At 39.9% G+C, this 27,741-nt stretch overlaps 1 protein-coding gene across 1 annotated transcript in view; it reads left to right on the top strand.

Annotated features, from left to right (window-relative positions):
• Galntl6 (polypeptide N-acetylgalactosaminyltransferase like 6) overlaps nt 1-27,484 on the top strand; it is an 813,988-nt gene extending 786,504 nt beyond the window's left edge. The window contains exons 11-12 of the mRNA XM_042702130.1: nt 9,088-9,237; nt 27,258-27,484. Of these exons, the coding sequence (XP_042558064.1) occupies nt 9,088-9,237; nt 27,258-27,425 (318 nt within the window). The 3' untranslated portion in view covers nt 27,426-27,484. The remainder of the gene's footprint in view (nt 1-9,087; nt 9,238-27,257) is intronic.
• The last annotated feature ends 257 nt before the right edge of the window (nt 27,485-27,741 follow it).

Below are 27,741 nucleotides of genomic sequence, written 5' to 3'. Positions count from 1 at the left end.
TGTGTGTGTGTGTGTGTGTGTGTGTGTGTGTGTGTGTGTGTGGTTTCATCTAATCTTATTTTTCCCTTCTGGCTGTATATTGAAAAGAATATTTTGCATGAACCTCTTGCTATAGTAGTAGTTTTTTAATCTTCTGCATGAAGGATTACTGAGATGAAGACACCCCAGTGTGGATTTACCAAGATACATGAAGCCTGTGCATTACTTTTGATTGAAAGACAGTTCTAACCTGATCTGAAACTTGGAAAGTTCTTACCAGGGGCTCTCCTTATATTGTGTCATTTGTGTAAGAGGAAAAAAAAAAAATAGTGAGCAGAATTACATCTGTTCCTTTCCAGTGCTTTCATTTTAAAGTATGAAAAATTTGAATTGGAAACTCTAGGAGACATTCTACGAGATGTTTTCTCACCCATGACACAGATTTGACAAAGATCATTGGTGATTGGCCCCCTACTTAATCGGAAAACTATGCAGTGAGAGGCTTTTCCCATCCCATCTCTCTTTCTCTCTCCACACACGCCTACACCACAAGACCAAGACAGCGTGTCCGGCCAGTGCTTCCAGTTTCCATGTGTCTCTTGTCTAAAATGCAAAAACATAAAGTTTCTGTATTACTCTATCTGTATTCTTCAAGTGTCTATGTCTTGCTGAGATGGGGAAGAGGCCTAGCTCAGACTGTTTATCTTATGTAACCATCCACACAATAGGACATTGACAAAAACTGTCAGTTGGCTAATTACCATGTCTAAGATATTAAGGAGATTAAAGAGATTCAGCATCTGGCACCCCCTCACCTCCTTCCCCCTCTCTCACCTCCCCCTCGGTGCCATCCTGCTCCCACCCAGACCCTGCTTTACAGGCAAAGCAGCACAGTGCTATTGAAACAGTCACGCACCAAGTCCACCACAGTGTCTAGAATTCAGCCAATCAGTCAACGCTGGTCCTCATGGAAGTACCCATCAGTATCCACAGGATACTCTAGGGTACACAGCACAAGTCGAGTTATCAGGCCAATTAATATTTTCATTTCAACTAAGTGGCTTTGTGAACATATTCAATCTCTCTAGGCCATAGTTCCTCCATCTTTAAACAGGGGCAAGTATACTCATTTCCAGAAAAGGCTGTGTTAGAAGGAATTATAACTATTACAGCTTCTTACACATGAAGTAGGCACAGAGCCGCCCCCCAGCCATACTTTCTGCCTTCTCATAATCGTAGGAACTCACTTCATGTTGATGCTGAACTTGAAATCTCTTTCATGTCCAAGATAGCTATCCATATGTCCATTTCCAAATTAGACACCAAATACTCATGATCAACTATGTCAATCTATCCTGCAGTGTACAGACACTTACCAGATGGACTTTAAAGAGGGTTCTGGGGCTCTGTGATTTACTGATAAGACTCAAGTCTCAGGGTAGATTCATTTACTTCCTCCTTCTTCCATCCATAAGCAAGGTGGATGTTGCCAGGGAATGAAGGAAGCGTGTTGGCTGTTGCCTACAATGAGCAAAGCTTGACCTCAGCCTGGCAAAAAGACAGAATGCTCAAGGAGTGATCAGCAAGGCTGGCATCTAGAGCAGGAAAGGATATTTCTCAAAAGACAATAAGAGGCAAGCTACATAATAAGAGGCTAAATTCATTTCTACTACTTCTATTCAGCCCAACCAGGAAACACACCTGCTTTGTTGAAAGATGCATGCCTGAATCAGGCTTAATATTTCTATTGGGTAACACTCCAGAATGAAATTTGCTCTGGCTTGCAAAATTTTGTTTGACAGACAAAAATTCATACAAACAGACCTAATCATGTTGTAGACACTCTAAAAATGTTGATTCACTCCCCTCCCCTACCCCCCACCCCCAGACTAAACTTAAAAAAACAAAAAAAAAAAAAACCTATGGCATGTAATTTCACAAATGGGCACTAGAGAGCAGCACTAGACAAGCAGAAAAATCTGTGGGCAGAATAAAAGTTAATATAGTTGGTGAAAAAGGAGCTATCAATTCTCTAGATGGCATAAAAAAAATGGAGTCAGCGGGAGATTAACAGTTGACAGGAGGAAAAAAATGAATACCAACTGAACTATCTATCACCATATATTGATGGAGGTTAAAATACTACAAGGTGATTCATTTCCCAACTGTAAGCTTTATTCAATGCATTAGTTAATGATTTTACAAGTATTATAATTCATTCCTCTACACTTAGATTAAAATTTGGGGACAAAAAGTATATCAACCTATTAAAACCTGTGAGTGCTCTTTTTAGTGCAAGGCCTTCATACCAAGGGGATTCTTATTAAACTTGACATTATCTCCTCCCCGCCCCCAGAAATGAAAAAAAAAAAAAGATAGAACTGAACAAAACTGTTACACAGAAATCAAAGAGTCCCCTGCAGTATCTTTATAAGGAAATGCCTTTTGTGGCAGACCACAAGTCATGACTCATGTGATTTCTGTGAAGAAAGCAGATGTATGATTCATTCTTCCAGGGCAATCAATTTAGCTGCTAGCTAGCACCGTAGCATTGTATTCTGGCTCTCCATTTCCTTTAAGGACCAAGAAAGAAAAATAAAAATAGATCCTAAGAGGACGGTAAGGTCTAGAAAGTACGCATGCCAGCTCCCATTATGAGTTCAAGGAGGAGGGAAGAGAGGAGGCGGGCTCTCCCCTTGGCCTGCTTTGGCTGTTCTGTCTCTGCAGGCCCCAGCCACAGCCTCTGAGCTCATGCTGGGGAGGAAACACTGCAGCAGGCCTTTCCTCCTGCAGAGGAAGCAAAGACCTGGAGGGGAAATATTCAAACAGAGATGAGAGCAAGTTAATGCCTGCAGTGAAATCCCTTTCCTTTGGAGAAAGCAAGGGTAAGGATGGGTACATAGCTAAAATGGGTGTATCTCAGATTTCTGCAAATCACCTTAAAAACGAAAGAAAATATAAGCATCCATGGGGAGAAAATAAAATCTTTTCAATTGCTACATCAGTAATAATTGTATCTGCAACCTAGTGCTATACAGGCAATGGTACAGACATCACTGGAATAGTAAAGCAAAGAAATGAGTTATTACTTTGAAAGTATGTTTAAAAGCATCACTCACAGGGTTAGGAAGGTGGCTCAGTGGTAGAGTGCTTGCCTTGCATGCACGAGGCCGTGGGTTCGATTCCCCAGAACCACATAAGCAAAAAGGAAAAAAGCCAGAAGTGGCGCTGTGGCTCAAGTGGTAGAGCACTAGCCTTGAGCTGAAGAGCTGAGGGACAGCGCCCAGATCCAGAGTTCAGGCCCACGACCGGACTCCCCCCTCAAAAAAAAAGCATCACTCACAGAAGAAGAGGAGAAACTAACATCAATTTACATCAAACTGACCATTCAAGTTTGAAAAACAAAGCAGAGGCTTTTGTATAAGAAGAAAAAAAAAGAAATCAGATACTTTTGTCAATAAGCGCCGCCCAATGATGGGAGAGAAGCTCTTCATGTCACAGAAACATTACCCCAGACAAAGGATGAACATGGCTTCAGAATATCTGCCTCTTTCTGCTCTGACAAAATTGCACACAGGAAAGCACGCCTATTGAATGAGAGACCCATGCCTAGTTGGTTTGGCAATGGCCATGAGTAGACAATAAATGACTTTTTTCCTCAGCTCAAGGCTAGCCCTCTACACTGAGCCACAGTACCACTTCCAGCTTTTTCTGAGTATGTGGTACTGAGGAATTGAACCCAAGGCCTCATGCATGCAAGGCAAGCACTCTACCACTGAGCCACCTTCCCAGCCCAAATGACTATTAAAAAAAAAGTACTTCAAAGACATGAGAGGAAAAGTTTAGTTGATATTTAAGTGCCAAAAAAAAGCAATTAGTCAAATATGAAAATATTACATCTCCTGGGATGTAGTAATGTAACCACCAGGTAATGATGATAATTATGATGATGATGAAGTCTATGATGATGATGATGAAAACAATTCATGAAACCTCTATGAAAATTTCATTCTAACAATCTACACATACATATAAGAATGATTAATATACTATAGTAACAAATCTAGAAATAAAAGACATGTAAGAATGCCCTGAGATATACTTCCGACAACAGATGAAGATGTATTTGGAGTTACTATAACACAAGTATGCTTTTGGTCTTAACTGACCCATTCAATAAAAAGTATGAGAAAATTGTAAGGGAAATCTACTCACTTGAAATGAGACAGAGGCAAGCCATTTACCTCTGACAGCCTGATTTTCCCTAACTGTATAATAACAGTCTCTGCTCATTGCATTCCTTTTCTACTCTGGCTTTCAGAGAAAAACTAAAATTTTGAGTTAAAACTAAAATGAGAGAGATATATAAATAGAAAGCAGAATGGATCAATCAAGTAAATCGTTCTAAGCCAGGCATCATGATATACACCTGTTAACTCAGCACTCAAGAGGCTGAAACAGGAGGATTTAGAGTTCAAAGCCGGCCTATGTTCGAAGTAAATTCAAGGTCAGTCTAGGCTACCATAACAACACCCTATTTAAAAAAAAAAAAAAAGGAATTCATTTATCTGGAATAGTTCTCTTGTCACCAGTAATGGACAAAGGTCTCCAAGAAGTTACCCGAAAAGAAGAAAAAAGGGAGTCAGACACATAAGGGCTAACTATCAGGGTAATCTTAGATACTTCAGAGGCTGAGATGTGAGGATCACAATTTGAAGCCAGCTCTAGACAGAAAATTCTGAGAGACTTTTATGTCTAATTAACCAGAAAAAACTCTAGAGTAGATAGAAGTGTGGCTCAACTTGTAGAGTAGCAAACATGACTGGAGAAGCTAAGCAAAAGCTCAAGGCCATGGATTCAAGCCCTGATTATGAGCCCAGAGGAAAGAGGGAGAGAGAGAGAGACAGACAGACAGACAGAGAGACAAGAGAGAGAGACAGAGAGACAGAGAGTGAGAGAAACAGAGAGGGAAACAGAGAGAAACAGAGAGAGAAACAGAGAAAGAAAAACAGAGAGAGAAACAGGGAGAAAGACACAGATACAGAGACAGAGAGACCAAGAGAAAGAAAAAGGAGGAGGGGGAGGAGGACGGGGGGGGGGGGAGAGGAGGAGGAAGAGGACGAGGATGAGGAAAAAAGACGGAGGAGGAAGAAGAGGAGAAAGAGAAGGAGAAAGAGGAGAAAGAGCAGTCCACAAGTTAGCCCTTTAGGTTCTTGTCAGCGCACATGGAATATGGAACTTAGGCAGACAGACAAGGCAAGCAGAGATAGATTTACTCAGCTAGAAGAGTAAAAAGAATAGGCATGCTTTCCAGACAAGGTACAAGCTTATAGGAAAGGGTAGCGCACACTCTGGCCAGTGTTCATTCTAATGTGAGGCGTACTGGGTGCTTCACCACAGAGCAGGGAGTAAAAGGCATACATAATTAAGCAAGACAAAGCGTGGCTTAGTTGATCAGTATCTCAGTGCTGGTTATCACCTCCCTCCCTTGGGAGTAATCTAGTCTGGGTGAGAATGTTCCTATTGCTCCAGGGTTCCAGTCCTCATCAAAGATAGTGACCTCATCCAAGTGCCTGTCTGTCAGGCAGGTCTCTATCTAGAGTACTCTAAGTCCTTTGTTATAAAGAAATAATACATCAGGCCTGGCCTTCCTGGTATCCAAGGTGACTGTAGGAAAGACTTACAACAAAGGAGACAGAGGCAAACCTGAAGACCAGGATGTCAGATTTCTACCCTGCTTTTAATTAACTTGTGGGCACAAGTAAGGTGTCGGTACCATTTAGAAGAAGCACTTTCTGAGTACTTAAAAAAAAAAACTCAGCATACTTTCTGTTAAGATTAGTGTAAGTTGCATTTATTTGAAACAAATGTATTGGACACTTACTTATATTGACATGTTATGAATTATCTTGGATGCTGGAGATGCACACTAAAACAAAAGATCTGATTACAAGTTTACACCTACTCCAGAGGCTCAAATCTAAAGATCTCCGTTCAAAGCCATCTCTGGCAGGAAAGTCCTTGAGCCACTTATTTCTAATCAAACACTAAACAGCCAGAAGTAAAGATATGTCTTGATCAGGAGAGTACCACCCTTGAGTAAGAAAAGTTAATGGGGCAGCACCCAGGCCATGAGTTCAAGCCCCAGAACCAGCACGTACATACACACAAAAAAAGGTCTTAAGGTCTTATTGTCTAGATAGATACAGAAACATGGACAATCTTGATAAATCATGATGAAATAAGGAAGAGAGAAGGAAGAGGAAGCAGTTCAAAGATGAATGGATAGCTGCTTGCCAGTGGCTGACGCCGGTAATCTTAGCTTCTTGGGAGGCTGAGATCTGAGGATCGAAGTTCAAGCCAACCCAGGCAGACAAGTCCTCGGGCTCTTATCTCCAATAAACTATTTAGAAAAAGCCAAAAATGGCATGTGGCTCAAGTGGTAGAACACTAGCCTTGAGCACAAAGAGGCTCAACAACTTCTCCCGGGCTAGGAGTTCAAGCCCCAGGACCTACAAAAGCAAACAAACAGAAAACAAAGATGAATGGACACGTGCACTGAATCTTAAGGCTGTTGTTGAGCATTGATTAGACCGCCTGCTAAATGCTCATCTTCCCAACAGACAATCTGACCAATAAAATCACAGAGAAGGATACAAAGTCTGCTTTGTAAAAGAAACATCTTAGTGTTGCTGGAATATCAAAGAAAGGAAAAGGATACAGCTGGGAAAAGCAGCAAAGGCCAGACAGTGGAAAGTTCTTCCTGTGATAAAGAGTTTGAACTTTATTCTCTAAGGGTTATGTGAAAACGGCTGTGAGATTTGCAGTTGAGGGAAGACACAGTTAAACAGACATTTCAAACAGACTGCTCTAGAGGCTGAGAAAGACAGATGTGTGGGAACCAAAGAAGGAAGATGGGAAAGAAATCAGTGAGGAGGTCAATGCAATTGTCTAGACAAGAGATATTGAGGGCAGTGGTTACAGGGATAGAGGGAACAAGACAGATTCCAGAAACATTTATAAGACAGAAGTGGCAAGACTTGACAATTGGTTAGATAGATGAAGAAGTTAAGAGGGACAGAGTTCAAGACTCCTCAGTTAACAAACTGAATGATCTCACCACCAACCACAATGAAATAAAAGAGCAGGGGCAGGCGAGAGGGAAAGAAAATGTTGGCTTCACAATGTTGGAAATGAGCTGTCCATAGGACATGCTGTTGGACAGAACCTAGAGAGTGAGTTAGCAGTGTATTAGTGAGAGGTGAACTTGGAAAAGTTAAGGCCAACTAGAGAAGAGAGAGAACTCTGGGCAACTCCCAGATGTTGAACAGATGGATTCAAAAGTAAGTTGAGGGAAATAGAGTTATAGGATAAGAGAGAATGGCAATAGTTCAAAAGCCAGAGAATTAGCATGTTCTGATCAGACGTCATCTCCTGCACAAGATTTAAACGAATCTAAATATGTCTCCATCCACAATCCTATTTTTTTTTAATTGGGGAAAGATAAACACAATTCTCTTCACAAATCTACCTCAAGCCTCTGACCTAAAAACCTCTTGTCCACCTTCCATTCAGTTACCCAGACAATTCTCTTGCCTAGGTTGGATTTCAATTCTTTCTTTCTTTCCTTCAGACCACTTCACCCAGTCCTATAATTTTTTTTTCTTCACAATCCTCACCACTTAAGCGGTTTTGTTAGCTGTCCTTGGAATGTCCTACATTTCTCTCCATTTTCTTTCTGAATAGGGACTGAAAACTGAAATAGACCTAGAGCCTGGTCAGTGGTCAGGCTTGTTTATGTAACATCAGGTGTTCTCGGCAGGGTGCAGTCCACAGCTAGGCTTCAAAGAGCAGCCTGCCTTGTGTCCTGCTGCATGAATACTATAACCTGACTGAGATGTTCTAATTGGAAGAAATCAGAGGGCTTGCCCAGGCCGCTTTCCCTTTAGTAAAGGATTTCTCCCGTTGTAATCCCATCAGTGGGGTTCACCTGGGCAAACTCAGGCGAAATGCTCTTCTTCTACAGAAGTGAATTCTTTGAATTTGATACACTATAAAACTCAACTTACTGCATTTTAATATAATACAATGGGATGTATAGAATAGACTCAGATGGGAAAAGGATGAGTAGAATAACAGAGTATCAAATACAATAACGATAATAAATAAATATTACTCCATGAAACTTCCGTTTGATCACCAGAGATGTGTGTGGGTCTGTGTTTGTGTGTGGCTGTGTGTGTGTTTAACTACACTAATACTGTTGCTAAGATTTTTCTCCATTGCCCTGCAGAATTACTCTTACCAACTCTAGAATATTAATTTGCCTATTATTTACTTCCTCAAGCTTAGCTTTCCTTATAAATTACATGTTTCAATCCAGCTCAACCCTGTGTAATGAACTAGTAATTCATGGGTTCATTTAGACTGTTAGCATTTGATCTGGTACTATTTTATCTACAGGATGAATATAAAAAATGTCATTAAAAATTTTTTCCCTTTTTCCCTTCCTTCTCCCTTTCCTCTCTCTTATCTCTCCTTCCGGTCTCCTCTTCCTTATTCGGATCTTCGATCTTAATATTCTCTCCCCCTACTTCTCTCTAATTGAACATTTCTCCTGGCATGCATTTTATTTTATGCCAGTAATGAGGCTTGAACTTGGGGCCTGGGTACTGTCCCTGGGGTCTTTTGCTCAAGGCTAGTGCTCTACCACATAAGCCATAGCTCCACCTCTAGCTTTTTGCCGCACTTCCAGCTTTTTGCAGGTTAATTGGGGATACAAGTCTCACAGACATTTTCCTCCCAAACTGGCTTCAAACTGCAACCTCAGATCTCAGCCTCCTGAGTAGTAGGATTTCAGGCATGAGCCACCACTGCCCAGACTTGTTTGTATTTTTAGCAGAATTTGGCCTTAAATGTAGCCCTAACTACTACATCACTTTATGAAACATGCTTTTTCCACCCCTATTATGATGAGACATGGTTCTCTCTTGCAACTCATGTAGCAAGAGATCTTTCTTTTTCAAAGACATACCTTTTCCCTCTTCTCTGGGATCTTCTTTCCGAACTGAGCTTGTCACAGCTTTTCTGCTACTGTTGTTTTGCTAGCTCTTTACCTTTGGATGGAGAGAAGATATTCGGCCTGGTGAGCCACTACACACCCGAAAATTCTGCTTTGATGCCATCTCCCACAACAGCCCGGTGACTCTCTATGACTGTCATGGCATGAAAGGAAACCAGCTCTGGGGGTACAGGAAGGTAAGCGTTGGTTCCTCATGGTCATTCTCATACTGCCGTGACTTCAGACAGGTTCATTGAAAAAGCTCCTTCAAAGCATGCTGTGTTGATTCAAAGGTAACACACCTGGATGGATGGTTGCACATTTCACTCACACATTTGGAGACCATGGAAAAAGAGAAAGATACAGTCTGTTGAAAAGAGCATGGTTTTGACTTTACTTATTAGGTGCACATCCATTCATCCCTATCAGCTATGATCAAAAGATGAGCTGGAGTAACACACTAAAGATGGACAGCTGTAATCGTAGCACAACCAACTTGCAAAAGGAGGAACTATATGTCCAGTAAGCAAACACACATGCATAATTTTTAAGAACCCTAATCAACAATACATACACATACAGAGATGAACACTTCTATTCTTTTATTATATATCCTTCAGGCAAGAGCCTACTCTCTTGCCTGAAAGCAAGCAAGACAATGAATGTAAAGACAATTACAGTAACACAAACATGTATCTGTTCATGTAGCTATAATTCTTGCAGAGAATTTCCCATTTGTAATTTTGCCAAAAACCTGTCCAAGAGTATCAAAGAAGAAGTGATTTGAAGAGCTATAAAGTTAGTGCTTCATGACAGAAAAATAGTTGTAAACTATAGAAAAAGAAACCCATACTTTATTGAGTGAATGAAGCAGAGAGCAATTAAACAGTTGCATGTGCATTAAGCTCCTGCAGATAACATTTTCAAATACTTTGAGAGAATGTTTTTCGATTCTTTGCTCTTTCTTCGGCTTCTTTGCTTTTCGAGGCAGGGCCTGGCTGCCCATTAGCAAGTATTCACTATGCTCCATCCTGTCCCTCAAGGACAGGAGCTTCCCCAGCTATAGGCAGAGAGGCTTCTACTTGCCTTTCCCTGCGCTGACACAGGGATTGTGTCATTGATAGCTTTCCCTCAGCATATCAGGAAAATGGACCTGCCGTGTGAATCATGAACTTGGGTATCCTGTGGCCAAGACCAGATCAATGTCCTCTGAAATTACAGAAACGGGAGGGAGGAAGCTGTGGGGATTCAAAAAGGAGGAAGTGTGGGTCACAGTTATGAGTCCAGGTTTCTACCTCTCAGAGGAGAACATCTAAAATTGTACTTTGCCCGAAGTCTAATCTGTTTATACAGTGCATTCTTCACACTACCCTCAGCACTTCTCCAGAGCCTGACAGATCTTTTTTCCCTTCCTGCATGTCCAGAAAAAGCACAATACAACTGAAAAATCCAAAGGATTAATAAGAAGATGGTGTCAGATGTGAGCGAAGAAAATCACTGCAATGGGAAAATAATGCCACTGTTTTCCATATGTTACATACTGGATTGTTCTTGCCGAACTCTTTCCCCATTCGGTACAAGATGGTCTATATTCAGTAAAGTTGGTTTTCTCTTCTCACCTTTTTCTGACCTTTAAGATGCTACTCAGTGAAGCAACTAGTTTGACGTTGCTTCATATGCTGATGGTCTGTAATGAGCAGAACATTTCTCATTACAGTACATTTATAGCATGAAAGACAGATCACTTCATAACAGGCAATTAAACAAGAAAATATGGCTTTTTAAAATCAGGGAGTTTTACAGAAGCTTATGGATGGATAAAACCAACTAATAACACACACAAACAGACTCCTGGGGAGAAAGAAAACTCACAACATTCTGTGCTTCTTATGAGCTTTAACACTTTCAACCTTTGCAGGAGCCAAAGGGATTCATGAAAGGAAATCACTAGAAGCAATTGAGTGGTGGCTTTCCACACACAACTTTGGTAGCTACTGGTTTGGCTTTACAGTACTGAAGCACTTTTGTTAAGTAATTAACAAAAGGTTATGGTCAGTATGTATTTATGTAGTAAATAGGTATTTGTACTTAATCAGGAAGATACCAAAAGCTTAAGATGAAAAGTCTCTGAATATCTCATTTTGGTTGGTGACTCAAGCCTACTCAACATAACTTTTAGAAAATGTCCTCATTTCTTCCAAGAGTAGGCTCAAAGATCTAATGAGAGAAAATACAGACAGAAGGGTTTTACCTTTTCTAGTTAGATGCGCTATTTTACCCTGGGGGAATTCTGTAATCTTTTGAGCTTGCTTTGCATCCCCTCTTTAATGAGCATATTCATTATTAGCATGCCTCATTACCATATTTATAAGTCAATGTGAAATGCCATCTCCTAAGCTCTGAGGGTAATTATATGTTCTACCTCCAACTGTCAGTAAGCCTTGAGGTAATGCTTTACGGAGATCACCTAAAACCTCATAACCTTCTACATACTAGTATGTATAGTTTATCTAAAAAGAAATTCATACTTGCAGGTCTGTGGCAGAGTCAGCATTCAAATTCCTGTGAACCTTGAAAGTTTCTACGCCCTCCTCTCCCATCCTCTTAAGAAATAAGATCACTATTGTCAAAGAGATTTCCTCAGTGTTGATTGGATTTAGTGCTACGGTAACAGCCAGCCTTCCCAGGCAACATGGTGTCACTTGGAGAAAGAGGGTAGCCAGCTAGTAGTTATCTTGTTTGAGTAGAAGCCTGTTGAGAGGCCCCAGTTCTGTTCCATTAGCAGCAATCAGCTTTCAGATATCTTTCCACCCGAAGGGGGAAAAAGGCTCCCTATTCTATATCGTAAATATGTTCAGTTGCACAACTGAATCCCTTAACAGCAAGGTAGTTGGGATGAAGATGCCCAATTTGGGTTTTCTTTGACCACTAGGGGGACCCCTACTCCAAGAACAGTGAATTCTTGAATTCACCTTAGTATTTTTTGTGGGTCTTTTGTTGTTGTTACTTGTTTTTTGGTCAGTCATGGGGCTTGAACTCTGGGCCTGGGTGCTGTCCCTCAGTTCTTCAGCTCAAGGCTAGTGCTCTACCACTTGAACCACAGTGTCACTAAAAGTTTTCTGAGTGGTTTATTGGAGATAAGAGTCTTACGGACTTTCCTGCCCAGGCTGGCTTTGAACCGTGATCCTCAGATCTCAGCCTCCGGAGTAGCTAGGATTACAGGCGTGATCCACTGGTGCCTGGCTCCACCTTAGTTAAAAAAAATATATTTGAATCAAGAAATGAGCTTTTCCTCTTCTTCCCACATCTTCTTGGTCACTAAGACTTGTAAGGATGAGTCTCAGGACTCATCCTGCCTGTTTGCCCATTTCAGTAGCCCATTCCCTGGTTGCAGCCCTCCCCCCTCCCCCCTGCATTGTTGCAATGACTTCCTAAGTGGTTTCTTCCTTCTGTCCTTCCCCCTCTTTAATATTCTCCTTCCTGAGGTCAATGGAAGTTTCTATAATATCCAGTCATTGCAACTTTCTGTCATCACAGCACTTGATCTTTCTCATTAGGTAGCAGATTGTTTTGTTTTCACCTTCTAGTTCTCAGTCTGACCTTTCACAGTCTTATCAACAAAATGGTCAGGCTTAACCTGACCAGTCTTAACACATCCTAATTCATTGTGAAATTGCTATGCAATTTGAACAAAGGTATTCCACATCTCTGTCTTCCAAATTCTTCACCAATATAATGGGAATAATAATTAAATGTGATTCACTAGGTAAATCTTCTAGGTACATTCTTCATTGTATGACCAAACTTCCATCTGTGTGGGTGGCAAATTCACTCTTTTATCTTGATAATAGTGGTGCAGTATAAACACCCTGACATATTGCATCAGAAAAGCAGTACTAAGCAAAAATAACCTTTGTTATCCTCCCCAGAATAAAAATGACCGTCAATCCTCTTTTTAAGCAAACATTTCTTACTGAAATATTGTATATATATATATACACACTCACATATGAGTGTATACTAATATATGTAAAAAATTTGAAAGCAAGTGGTTTATTTGAAAGGTGGTTTCCAAAATATCTGTAAGGAATGAAGAAGTGAAATAACAAGGATCGAGAATCAGGAAGGGAACGTCACCAAGCAAGTACCACTACAGGTACTCCAGCTCCATTGGACTGGAAAGCATGTAGAACAAATAACAGACAGCCAGGAGTTGCATTATCTACACAGAAGGCCAGTCAATCTTTAGTTAGGAGCTTATACTCTGACGCCTTCTCTTGAGATCAGAGCAAGTCCCTAAGCAGAGCTGTTGTGACAAATGGCTGGAAGCTAAGCTTGCATCACTCAATGGCAAGCCCCAGAAACTCAGGGCATCTATAAATAAATACCACCCAAGAACTTGCTACCATTTTTCTGTATTCATTCATTCATTGTAAAGTAACATCCTATGTCTGATAGCCATTCGGGGTTATGTTCATTTTTGGCTTTTTGGTTTGGGGCAGAACTAGGATTTGAACTCAGATTCTCACACGGCAAAGCAGGCTGTCTAACACTTGAGTCACACCCCTCATCCATGGATATCTTATTTTGACTTTGTGTGTGTATGTGTGTGTGTGTGTGCTTGCACGCACACGCACATGCACGCGCATGCCACTTCATGCTTTTGCCTGGAGTGTTTGCTCTAGCACCTAAGGCACACCTTCAAGTCCTGCATCTTCCTTGTTAATTGGAGATAAAAATCTCGCAGAGTTTTTCTGTTTGGGCTGGCTTTAAACCATGACCCACTGATCTTACCCTCCCAAATAACTAGAATGACAGGCATGAGACACCGGCCCTCAGTCCTGACCATTTTTTAACTTAGGTTCTTGGTGGTGTTTTTTTTTTCTTTTTAGTGATTTTTAGGGATTTAAAATAAATAAATCTAGATACTATTGCTCTGTTGGGTGTATGCATTGCAATATCTTATTGCAGTTAGTGTCTTGCCTTTTTATTTTCTTTCCAATGGAGTGTCTTAATGAAAAGCTACTTTGTCTGTTGGGTTATATATTTTCAATCCTCTTTATGAAAACCAAGCTCATGCTATGTTCATGAAGATGGTTTTGGAAGTCATTAGAAAGCTTTATTATTTAATCTTCTACATTTTGATAAATATACCCTGAGGTATATTTACATATGTAATATAAGAGGTTGATTCACATACAAATGCATGTGCGTATATCTGTGTGTGTGCACTCATCATGCATTTAAAGTTTCATTATTTTCCTACTGTATTTAACTAACACTCATTTGTAACTCAACAGGATTTACTGTTAAATACATTGGCTTATAATTATATAAGGTTATTGTTAAATACTTAATTTTTTTTACCATCTCACCAAAAGGATTTAGCCATACCAAAAAAAAAAAAACCCCAAACTAATAGAAATAATATAACTTAAAGTAATAAGGGGAATTTCTTTTAAAAAATCCACAACCACCACTACAATTACCAGTGAAATGTTATAACTTCCCTCCAGAGACCAGGAAAAAAAATAAGATTTGGCTATGATCACTTCTATTCAACCTGCTACAGGATATCCTGTTCAGTGTAACCAGGATACATAGAAGAAGTGAAAGGCAAAAAAAAAAAAAAACTAGAAAGGAAGAAAATAAATGTTCTAGTCACAGATTATATGTCTGCATATTTAGATAATCCAAACACTCCACAGCTATTTAAAAACTGGTAAATATATTTAGCATAGCTTTAAGATGAAAATCAATTGTCTATATGCTGACAACAAAAACTAGAGAATGGAATTAAACGGGATTACCCTTGGTCACTATGAAAAGCATTAGATAACTAGGAATAAATGGTATATATAAAGTGGGTGCTGGTGATTCACACCTATACTCCCAGCATCTCAGGAGCCTGAGATTGAAGTGATTATGGCTCATAGCCTGCCCAAGTAGATGAACCTGTTAGACTTTTATCTGCAATTAGCCAGCAAAAAACCAGAAGTATAGGTCTGACTCAATAGTAGAGTGCCATCTGGGTGAAAAAAAAAATCCCAGGAGAATAAGCAATGCCCTGAGTTCAAGCCTCAGTACTGGGGGAAAAAAGTCAAAATTTTCACATATAAAGCTACCAATAGGCCTGGGACTAACAGCTCATTGGTGGAACATTTGCCTCTGGGTTCGATCCCCAGCACTGACTAAATAAAAAAAACAAAGAGATAAAGAAATAAAGTAGAGAGGGATTCATCATGTTCAATGCTTATATAAGATTTAATATTGCAAAGATGTCAGTTTTGAAATTGATCTACACATTTAATGCAAGCCAGCCAAATCCCAACAGGTTTCTTGTTGGAAATTGATAGATTCTCAAACTAATGTAGAAATGAAAAGCACCAAATATAGCCTAGAAAATCTTGAAAGAAGGAAAACACAGGATTGAATGTTGTAAAAGCCCAAGCATCCGTAAAAGTACATGTATTGAAGGCAGTGTGCTGTTGGCATAAGGAGAAGCTGAGTTAGGCTCTCCCTGGAAGGTACAGCCAGGTAGTGCGACTTTTTGAAAGCTCCCAAGACATTTTAATAGACAACTAGGTAGAAAAGCTCTTTTCTAGCTTTACCTACTTTCATCAACCTACTTCTCCCCCCGCTCTAGCAACCCTCTATTGATCCTCCTGTGCCATTGTTTCCTTTTTTGTACTTGAAACGTTTCTGAAGCATAGTTATTTGTACCTGTAGCATCTTAACTATCTGAGGTAAGCAACCCTTTTCCACATTACTATAAGATAGGCCTACTATATATATATATATATATATATATATATATATATATAATATGTATCATTCCTAAGTAAGCATTCACTAACTAGCTTAAAGATCAACTGATATGAGTCCTTCTATCATGAATTTCAAACTGTTCTGAATAAATATCACACATCTTAGTCTCAAAAACCACGAAATAAACTTCCCCAACAACAAAACCTCAATGATTATAAATTACCTTTACTAGTAGCTCTGTAGGATATTCTTACAGCTTAACTTCCACTAAAAAAAAAAAAAAAAGACAAAATAAAGCACAAAACAAGAATGGCAGATAAAAAGGTACCTGCCACATTGAATTGGTAACAATACAACGGAACCATTAGTTTATTAAGCAGTGGGTAGAATTCTTGGCACGTGACTACACTTGACTATTTTAACTTACGGTATATGCCAGGGCCTTGGCCTCACAGCTCATAAACTGTGCCGTCCGCCGCACTGCCAGATGGAAAGGCACAGGTTGTTATTTTAAATCATTCTGGTTAGCTATTGATTTAGGATCTCAAATGAGAAAAGTGTATACAATGAGTTTAACCAAAAAGGCATGTAATTCAACTTCGGTTGATTTATGACGTGTTCACAAAACCCTGGACTTGTGGTCAGCGTTGGGCAGTTACACTCTTCCAGGTCAGCCCATTCGTCTCTGGACAGACTCAATGTTCCAAAGCTCTTCAACGGCCTTTGATAGTCCTCAAATTCAATTTAATCCATTTTGTTCAAGGCAAATTCCAAATATTTGGTAATACTTGTTTGGTCTTTAATCTTTACTTCTGATTAAAGGGCCCAATTTCCAGCTACTCCTTTTCACATGGGGTAGTTGTGAGCTACCTAAATCTCCTGGACACTGGCTCATAATACACTCCAGATAGTGATACAAAGTAGCATGCTGCCCAGAACAGAACACAAAATCCCTTATCCAAGGAAAGTGGAATGAGCTCTTGTATGCTTTGCTTGGAGTTTCTAGCACTTGTTTTTGTTGTTCTTGCAAGCAGTGCTGCTGTTAATTTAGCCTGAGCTGATTGATTTTCTGCCTTCACTTCACACATTGGACTTATTAATACAATTTCAATATTAAAACAAAAACAAACCATCTTTTTTCTTATTTTTCTATGCAGGCACATCTCTCATCTTTTGCCTATAAAATTTGCTTTTCATACTTATGTAGCTTTCCTTTTGTTTTTATTAATTACCATCTTAGGAATTGGGGTGGAACGCAGCAGTAAAGGAGGTTCTTGGAATATATATGGCTCTAGTCTTCACCAACCACATCCCAAAAGTAAAATAAAAAAATAAATTTTAAAATGGATCTGTCTCACAAGATATACCCCAATCAGTATTTTGTCAGCATGCCCTTTTCTAAGCTATGGATGCCAATGCATAAGGTCTATTATTGAGCTCTCTGTCATAACACAGAGGTGATATTGATTCATTAACAAGCATCATTTGGAGGACTTTATCCAACCGAATACAAATTCACCTAGTAATAATAGCTTCTAGGCCATCATTCTCCAGCTAACCATAAAAAAATAAAGATAGATTTTTTTTTTTAGTCTTGTCAGAAACTAGATGCACAATCTCTGCATCATCCCTTGTTTGTAGTAGGGGACTTAAGTCATCATACTCCAATAACCAAGTCATTGATTTAATCTAAGCAGACTAAAGATAAAAGTTTAGGGATGCCAGGCCCTGGTGGCTCACACCTGTAGTTCTCGCTACTCAGCAGGCTGATATCTGAGGATCACGGTTCAAAACCAGCCTGGGCAGGAAAGTCCGTGAGACTCTTATCTCCAATAAACCATTAGAAAACCGGAAGTGGAGCTGTGGCTCAAGTGGTAGAGCGCTCACCTTGAGCTGAAGAGCTCAGGGATAGTACCCAGGCCCTGAATTCAAGCCCCATGACTAACAAAAAGAAAAGTTTATGGATAGAGGTATGGCTCAAGTGATTGGGGCAACATTCTGGAAAGCACAAGGCCCTGGATTCAAACCCTAGCACCCTCAAAATATATTATCTATCTAAAATGTTTTATTTTTTAACTACCTTGTCAAAAAGAGCTAGTTCCCAGGAGGGCCTTTCATTCTAGCAGCAATGAAAGTACCTTTTCAAGACGAATGTAGCATGACATAGATATACTATAGCAGCAGAAATTGGCCGCACAAAGAGGTATGGATGCTTACTTTTAAATAATCAATCTGGTATAAAACACTTAAAGAGAATTAGTCACTTAGAAGGTAGGTATTTATTGGACTGGCGCGACTATTGTGAGAAGGGTTGTGGAATGTGGAGCTCCTCTACTTCAATTTCCTCTCTCAAAGTTCACAGCAAATCCTGGTCACTTGAGAGGCACTTTGAGAAGAGCTAATAGTCATTCTGAGCCAAGACAAGTGAATAAGTGGAAAGAAGAATGTTTCCGTTAGTAACATCCTCTTGTCTGTTTTCGTCTGTCTCACCCAGTTGAAGTCACTTAGCTGTCACAACCTTCTAACTCCTGCCAAGTCAATTTCGCCATATTCTGACTGGGTACCATTCCCTCTGACATGCTCAACTGTCTTACTCCAGTCACTCACAAGCAGAGAGTCTGCATGACAGATAGCCCCCATTCTCTTACATAAGGCTGAACTGAATGTCTGCCAACAGCTACACTGCCAAACAGAAAGGAATTGTGGTGAAAGAAACTATGAAAAAATCCAATTAATAGTTGCTGAGAAGGACAATTCTTCCTCCTGAGCAGATGTGGGATAGGGCAGGACTAATTGCCTCAGCCAGGCAGAGAGAAGGAAATGCAAAACCCCAGCTCTGGGTCCTGGGAGGCCTGACATTTGAGTCATGAGCTCCACTGTGGATTGTGGCCCTGGGATCTCAGAAAACTTCCTTGCTGTGCATTCCTGTTTTCTCATTTAGAGAATGAAGATAATAAAAAATTGGCCTTAAAGGTTTATTGCAATGATCAAATAAAATTTAAATGCACATAAGCATAACTATGCCATTCAATTGTTACTACTGGATGCGTTCAACAAGTTATCTTCCAATTTTTAACTTTCCAGATGGGTTTATACATAGCTCAAAAATACGGGCTAACTAGTTATATTCCTATACTGCGTATTTCTGAACTGTTTTAGCTACTTATAGCTAAGTAGCTGAATGTAAATTTCATGACAGCAGGGATTTTTCTATGTTTTCATCCATGTTGTATTTCTGGCACCTAAAAGATCCTGTGGTGTGTTATAAGGCATTCAGTGAATGAATGACTAAAGCTAGCTTCCTGTTCATGTACATTACCAGTCTCTCTAGGTTGCTTACTGTGGCTTTGGTAGGAGAAAATGAGAAAATCTGGCTAGAACACTTAGCACGATCTGACACATAGTTAAAACAGTCAATAAATAATAACTACTGTGTTCCCATGACTGTGGGCAGGTTTACTGACAGGATAGATATAGACAGATACACACAGGATCTGGGACAGCTGGTTTTCTCTTTGACTGTAGAGAGGAAAATGAGGTGCACAGGCTAACATGAAAACTTCAAACATTGGACACTAATCAAGTCAAAGGGGGTGAAGGAAGTGTCTCTTACTGGTATTTAAAAGAAGACCTAAAAGATAAGTGGGAATTAGATTGGTGAAGAAAGTGGTAGAGAGAAAGGTCCTATACATGTGAATCAACTTGAACAAAGGCCCTAAGGTAGGCAAGAATGAACAGAAGGAAAGGAGGGAGGGAGGGAGAGAGGGAGGAGGAAGGAAAGAAGGAAGGAAGGAAGGAAGGAAAGGTGGGGAGAAGAGGAAAAGGGAAGGAAATGAGGGAGAGGAAGAGAAGGAAAGGAGGGAGGGACGGAGGGATGGAGAAAAGGAAAGACTGTAAAGAAGAAACAACAAAACAGATAAACAAAGAGAAGCCAGCTGAAATTCATGAGTGCAAAGGGAAATAGTGAATGTAAGGCCTGCCATGGATAAGAGGCAGTCTATACAAGACCTTGTAAGTAATGTTAAGATTTGAGCAAACAGGGTGAGAAATATTTGAATCTAACACATACAACATATGTTTTTAACAAATAATTGCACTGCTCTAAGGAGAACTGAAGATATGTCTTCATGCACAGTGCCATGCATATAGCCCAGAATACTAGTTAGGGAAACAGAGGATAGTTTGAAGATTGGCTGTAGCCTATATGTCTCATCTCACACCCCAAGGTCATAAAAGGCATTATTTCTAATTGGACAAATTAAATACCAATGCACAAAGACCAATTTTCTCCTTTGAGAAATACTACCTGTCAAAGGAAAAGCAGAACAGAATAGATAATATAAGACTACTTTTCCCTTTTGTACTTACTAAGGTGTTATTTGCAATCTCTCAGAAACCAGTGGTTTTCTGCATGCATATATATGCAGAAAAAACTTGATTTGTCTTCCTTGGAGGTCAGTTCATATCAACCATGTCCTGCATAAGCCAAAGAGAGGAAGAACAGAGTTTTTTACTGTTTATCTTTCCCTTCTCTCCTTCTCTATCCATTCATTTTACAGGTTAAAAACAACAACAATTGATCATGGACAAATTAAGTGGCTATTAAAAGCTTAAAACCTAGTTTCAGGATTTCAAGCCAGAAGAAAAATTAAGACCATTCCCACCCCTGAACCTGTTCCTCTTTTCTGACTCAATAGAGGTCTTTCTCTGGTTTCTTGATTCATCCACCTCCTCTTCTCTCTATCTCCACCCCTCATATTATATTAGCCAAAATTCTCTAGTGGCTCACGCCTGTAATCCTAGCTTCTCAGAAGGCTGAGATCTGAGGATCATGGTTCAAAGCCAGCCTGGTCAGGAAAGTCCATGAGACTCTTTTTAAAAAAATATTTTTATTTATTTTTTATGTGAAAATACTGTACAGAGGGGTTACAATTACATGGGCAAGATAATGAGTACATTTCTTATCAAGCATTTTAGCCTCCTCCTTTGTTTCCCCTTCCCATCCCTTCCCATCCTCCCCCCACATCCTCCCCTCCCCCCACCAAAGTTGTAAAGTTTGTTTTCGACATTGACAACTTCTACTACTCATTGTTGCAACAGGTCCACCTGTATCCTTATTTAAACGACTTGTTTTTCCCCTTCCTCTCCACAAATTATACCAACATCAAAAACAGTGAAAGCAGGGATTATACTGTGGGGGAGGGACATTCAAAGCAACAAAGTACCATGAGACTCTTATCTCCAATAAACCACTAGAAAACCAGAAGTGGCTCAGGTGGTAGAGCTGAAGAACACAGGCACAGCATCCAAGCCCAGAGTTCAAGCCCCATGACTGACCAAAAAAACAAAAAAAGCTCTATGCGTTCAAATTCTCAAATATCCCTCAAGTCATTTCTCTGGTCACCTCTAACTCATTCCCATTGCTCTGGCTTTAGCAGCAGCTGAATTTTGCATTTTTTTAAATTTTTGTACATGAGCAAGGTAACGAGTACCTTTCCATTGAACATTGTGGCCTCCTCCTTTGCTTTCTCCCTACCATCCCTTCCCTCCCACCTCCTTGGACTCTTATAGTAGCTTCTGTTTTCTCATTCAGAGATCAGTCCCTTCCAAATTCTCCTCCATTGTCCTTACTGCCACCCCAAATATATATCTGTGACTCTATTCTATTAAATCCTCCAATGATCACTGCCCAATATTTGCATGAGAAATCAAGTCTTAGCATGGCACCCAAGTCTCTCTGTGATGTGGTCCTTGCTGCCACTGCAGATCTCGTCAGCATCTAGAATTCTGCACAAGGCTCCCGGTGTTCCAGCCACACCAGGATGACTTGCTAGGCCCTACCCTGTTACCAGCCCTCTACCACCTGATATACCATGTCCATCACTCTGCCTTTCTCACCTTTCTGACTCACCAAGGTTCACACCCGCTTAGGACCTTTCCACTGGCTGTTGCTTCTGTCTGGGACCCTTTGTGCTCAAGAGTTTGTATGTCTAATTCCTTTCCCAGATCAAGACTGCTCGACTACCATCTTCTAAAGGTTTGTCCTGGCCACTTCATTTAAATGATCACATTGGAACCATCGGTGTCAGTTTAGGTCCTCCTCACTTCCTAATCTGTTACATCACCTGTGAACTGGCTTAGGTATTCTGTTTACTACTTTGCTGTCCTCATATCATTTCCACCTTTAGAATATGAGCTAGGAAAGCAGGGACTTGCTAAGTTTACTGATCTAAAATAGTGCCTGGCAAAATAAATGCATAAATACATACATTAATTTCACATATTTTTTAGAGTTCTTCCTTATGTCTGAAATCACCTAAGGCATCCTATCCTATTTAGTCTCCTCTGCAATCACATTATCACTATTTTACTTCAATTAGATTATTATTTTTTGTTGTTTACCAACTGTTTTCCTCTTTTGAATCTAGTGGCATATCTTCAGTTGTCCTGCTACATACCTTTCCTAACACAAACCAAAAAATTGAAAGCACTTCCTAAGTATTTGTTAAGCTCAGTTGACCTTAAAAGTGTTACATGTTTTTAGTAAAATAAATAAACAAAAATTAGGCAGAAAAAAACCTTCTGAATTGCTCTTCTTTCCAGAGAGCTCAGAGAGACCTAGGTCAATATAATCACATGGATTAGACACAAACTCGGATTATAGTTCCACAGAAGAGTTCACTTCATAGCCTTTGATTCCCTTGGTTCTATAAATATATTTGCTCAAAGTGAGAAGTACTCTTCTTTAATGTGGGTAACTAGCTGCGTCAGAGGATAATTTTTTCAAATTCAATTGTGCCAGGATTTCAGGAAATACAGTTTGGTATCAAATAGCTGGTCTCAGAGCATATGGTTAGTACACTTTGATTTTTAGATCTAGAAACAATTTCTGGCTAAAAATAAGTTAAGAGAAGGGAACATGAAATTACTATTAATTAATATTTATAAGTAGGAAATTAGGCCAGAATTTTTTTAAATTGTATTCTCAAGCTTGTGATGTATATCACTTATATTTTACTAAGAGGAGAGTCATAGAATGAAGCAGTTTGTCCAATTTAAGTAATTTGTCCATTAAGTGGCATGACTGGAATTTATCCAGATTTCTTAGGACATGAAATCCCATATCTTTACCCAGCATACCATTGTCTCTCCCCCATGTGTGTTTGTTTCATTTTCAGAATCCTCTTCCTGTACAGTATGCACTCAAGCATCTACTTTACTCTCTTTGCATCTTTGATGTTTGGTTCTATTATGATCCTACACACAAATTGGTATGTTTTCAGCAGCTTACTCTTCCTTTTGAAGTCCAGACTCTATATAAAGAAGAAACCTAGTAAAATTCTGTGCACGCATGTGAATGCCCCAGTGTGTCACCCAGATGCCAACCCAGTCCATAGCTGGCTTTGAAAAATAGTCTTCTTCCACGAGATATCTGAAGAGGCCCACCTATAGATTTTTTTCTCCGTGTGCACTGATTGGCTGGAATTGCATAGTGATCATGAAAGGCAATTCAGTAATCCTAGATCTAAAGTGAGGCATTTTCCTGATGAATGATTTCTAGTTTTCTTAGGCAAAAAAAAAAAGGAAGAAAGTAGGTATCCAGAGAAGATGGGAAAGTAAATCAAAATGTGCTGTATAACACTGTGAACAGCCAGGCCTATGCTCTGCCTTCTTGCGGGTCTGAAACAAGAACAAACTAGTTACAAGGAAAGAAAGAAAGCCATGTATCATCATTTATAGATGACTCTTACGGAACATCAAACTTTCCAAAGTACCAAGAAGTCTATTCTACAGGGGGGCGGGGGGCGGGAAACAAAAGTAGAACATAACCTACAACCTGTACTCTATAACGTTAACAGCCATTGCTCTCCTGACAGATGAGAGATGGGATAAAGGGCTGTGGAGGAACAAGAGACATACTCAGAGAATAATTGCGTGATCCACTGACTTACTTTGAGTCAGGAAACACTTCAGTGAAGACAGAAATCCAAAGGTTCAGTAGAAGAAACATAAAGATGGTGGCTTTGTGGCCCCCAAGGTGAAAAATAAAAATGCATACTCTAGGGAATATACTGAGAATATTTCCAGAAGCTTTGATTCCGAGGCCTGCTGGATACTCTAAAGACAAGAGTGAACAGAGCTCAGGCTATAACAAGAGCACAATCAATTCATCTACTGGATATTGTAGATGGTCTTTAGTTTGACATCACGTCATTTGTCTCTGTCACTGGTGAACTTTGGAATCAAACGTTCATTCAATTTTACAGCTAGGAGATGTTATCCAGATTTATCTCATCTAGCCCTTCATTTCACTGATAAAGCTTCTCAGATAGAGACAGATACAAAGAATTCAACTGTTTAACTTTGATGAGAGCAAGAAGTACAAGGGCAGAGAACATGTTCTGGGTAGTTCAATTTGCATAGCTGGCCTATCTATATGGGTGTATGTATTTGTACAGCATCTGTGTATTTGTCAGCGCAGGCATGCTCAGTGGGATCTGGGAAAACAGCATCACCTGAGGGCTCAGAAACTGATGAACAGAAAAATAAAAATGTTCAGGAAAAATTGCTTGGCTTTTGCATCTATGCTGAGCCTGGTGAAGGAAAAGAGAATAAAAACGGTGTACCTTGTTTTTCCCACCTGAGCTACTGACAGAGGCAACAACAGGAGGAACTGCAGAGAGTGAGGAGGGAAAGAAGGTTCATAAGACAAAGGGGATTAGAATGTAGCAAGTCATACAGAATTTTCAAGAATATTGCAACTTTAGAATGCTTTGAAGAGCTAAAGCTCAGTGATAAAGTGCTTACCTAGTATTCACCAGGCCCTGGGTTCCATTCCTAATGTGTGTGTGTGTGTGTGTGTGTGTGTGTGTGTGTGTGTGTGTGTGTGATATTATACATATATATCATGTATCTCATATATCACTTATAAAATCAGTTATGACATATGTGATATATATACATTATATATATATATATATATATGGTGTCTATACAGCTAAACTGGGGGAAGTTGAAAGTGAAGACTTTCAGAGAAGCTGGAAGAAGGAAAGACAGGAAAGGAGAACAAATTATCCTAGGAAATATGATGGCTCCAAAAGCAGTCTGTAATGCCAACTTCCCAGGATCCTATGAAAGAAGGCTCTGTGAAGGGATCTGCACATACTTCCTTCTACCTTCCGTCCTTCCGTCCTTCCGTCCTTCCTTCCTTCCTTCCTTCCTTCCTTCCTTCCTTCCTTCCTCCTAGAGTCTACCATCCCCACCGCACAGTAGGGAAGAGTTTCTCAGAGTCTTTCCCTAGGGTCAGATGCCAGTGGAATTAATGAAACAAGAGATAAAGAGAGGACATTAGGGGTCCTCTTAGTGTAAGGAAAACAACATCCACAATAAAGTCTAGAAAATTTGCCTTTTAAGAGAGCAGGTAAGTCCAGGTGAGATAGTACAAGTCTGTAATCCCAGTCTTTGGGAATCTGGGGCAGGAGGATTGCAAGGTCAAGGCCAGGCTGGGCTAATTACACCATGTCTCACACACACACACACACACACACACACACACACACACACGCGCGCACATGCACGAGTGAGAGAGCAAGAACAGGGAGAAAGAACATAAGAGAATAGTGAACCTTTGTATGAAGCATAGCTCTTTGTTTACACTAAAAATAGAATAATGCAAACTAAATTGAAGCATATTGCTGTCCTTCCTTCTTCTTCTCCTTCATGCAGCACTGAACTTTGCAAACATCCGGATCCTAAAAGGACATTAAATATTGGCTTGATGGAGTCTTGAAATCCTGGAACAACCCAGAAATGTTTACCAAGGGTGGCTGAGATTAAATTTAAACCCATTTTAAGTTCAGTGTTCCTCACTGAAAGGAAAAAGGATGTGAACTTATAAACACTTCTGAAGCTAAATAATAAAATATCACCTGGTCCTAAGTTTTAAGCAGTGGTTCAGGGATGTTTTCTCATATCCATGGTTATTAAAAAAAAAAATCACAAATGCCATAGAGATAAATGCTGGATACTAGGTAAGGAAAGACCTTTTTCATTTGGCATTGTCTTCTTTTCCTATGCACAATAAAAAAAAAAAAAAAAGGTGTGTGTGTTAAACAGACCTGCTCAAATAATGAGCTTGCTCAGCTCTTAAACTTTATGACTAGGAGTGAGTACCTTTCATCCACACAGCTGATAACTGTCTCCGGTGTTGTTTTGTTTTTTAAGTGAATAGCGCCTCCTCCAATTTAAGAAAACCCTGACAGCTAAGCACTGGTGACTCACACCTGTAATCCTAGGTTCTCAGGAGGCTGAGATTTGAGGACTGTGGTTTAAAGCCAGCCCTAGCAGGGAAGTCTGTGAAGCTCTTATCTCCAATTAACTACCAGGAAACCAGAAATGGCGCTGTGGCTCAAGGTTTTTTGAGCACTAACCTTGAGAAAAAAAGAGAAAGAAAAAAAAAAAAAAAGCTCAGGGACAGAGCTCAGACCCTGAGTTCAAGTCCCACAACTGACAAAAATAATAAAAGAAAGCCATGATAACTGTGTCACTAGACCACCTCTAATGTCAATAAAGGGACTGACAACATTTGAAAACAAATTGGACTTTGTACTTTCTGCTATTGCCTGATTGTCCCGTGTTCCCATTCCCACATTCATCTCCTGAAAAGTTGAGCACCTACAACTTTGGTTTCTATTTGTCTTTCCCAATGCAGGTTCTTCGTGTGTGTGTGTGTGTGTGTGTGTGTGTGTGTGTGTGTGCGTATGTACATCTTTGTGTGTACTTGTGTGTGCTTACATGCTTGTGTGTATAGGAATGTGTATGTGTGGTTAATATTTACTGTGGATTGAATTACAGCTTTTATACATTTTCATGTTTTTTTTACAAATAGCTACTTGACATGCAGCCTCACATATTTCTCTTCAAAATCCAAACATATAGAAAAATGCTGACCAGAGAATAGGAAATCCATGGATTGTTATTTACAAAATGAAAGGGTGCATTTTGTTTTTCTTGACAGCACTGGGGCTTGAACTCAAGGCCTTGGGTTTGTTCACTGACACTCTTACCACCCAAGCCATGCCTCCAGCCTGACATTTGTCTGGTTTAGGGGTAGGGAGTGAGTTTTCTTGGATTTTCCTGCCAGGACTGGCCTCAAACTGTGATCCTCTGGACCTTAGCTTCCTGAATAGCTAGACTGACAGGTATGATCCACTGATACCAGCTTAAACAAATTTTTGTCTCTGACTCAAACTTCTTGGAGTTTCAATGGATTCAACTGATAAATTTACAAGCTTTCCTTGTCGACTGATCCATCCATTCTTATTGGGCTTGGGAGGTAGTCTCTTTAATACTCTGTACATGGAACTCAAATATTTTATTTTTCTGTATATTTTGGATTCTCACCATTCCCCATGTACTATGTCAGTCTTTTCTTTCTGATTTCCTCTAGGACAGAACCTTATTTCATCCTGTGGGCAAGAGCTGCATGGATTGTAACCCTGCAGAGAAGAAGATATTCATGGCCACCTGTGACCCCCTTTCAGAGACTCAGCAGTGGATTTTTGAACACGTCAACATGACTGTTATAGAAAAATTTAGCCACCACACCAGCTCCTAGAAAGAAGGAACGAAGAAAGAAAGGAAGGGGAATGATTACCTACAGATGATGAACTCTTATTTTAGCCAGCATCTGGGTCGAAGGAGTCAGGAATAACATTTCCAAGATCCAGGAAGCTTGGTTTAAAGATTTGTAAATGCCATGTCAAAGGCGTTCATCCTGAAGAACTTCCTGCGTCTGAGGAGCTTGTCTGAGAACCTCACCAGCTGCTTCTGAGAACTCCCGTAGCAGTTTCCCTTGCTGGCCAAGGGTGAAGATTATTTAGGGACTTTTCAAAACAACTACTGAGTTAACCAATCCTAGCATTTCTCAGGTC

The sequence above is a fragment of the Dipodomys spectabilis genome, unplaced genomic scaffold (genome assembly GCF_019054845.1).
Source record: "Dipodomys spectabilis isolate Male_0828 unplaced genomic scaffold, ASM1905484v1 ptg000009l, whole genome shotgun sequence".
NCBI classification, from domain to species: domain Eukaryota; kingdom Metazoa; phylum Chordata; class Mammalia; order Rodentia; family Heteromyidae; genus Dipodomys; species Dipodomys spectabilis.
The sequence above is the reverse complement of the archived record's forward strand: the minus strand, read 5'-3'. Positions and strand labels throughout refer to the sequence as shown.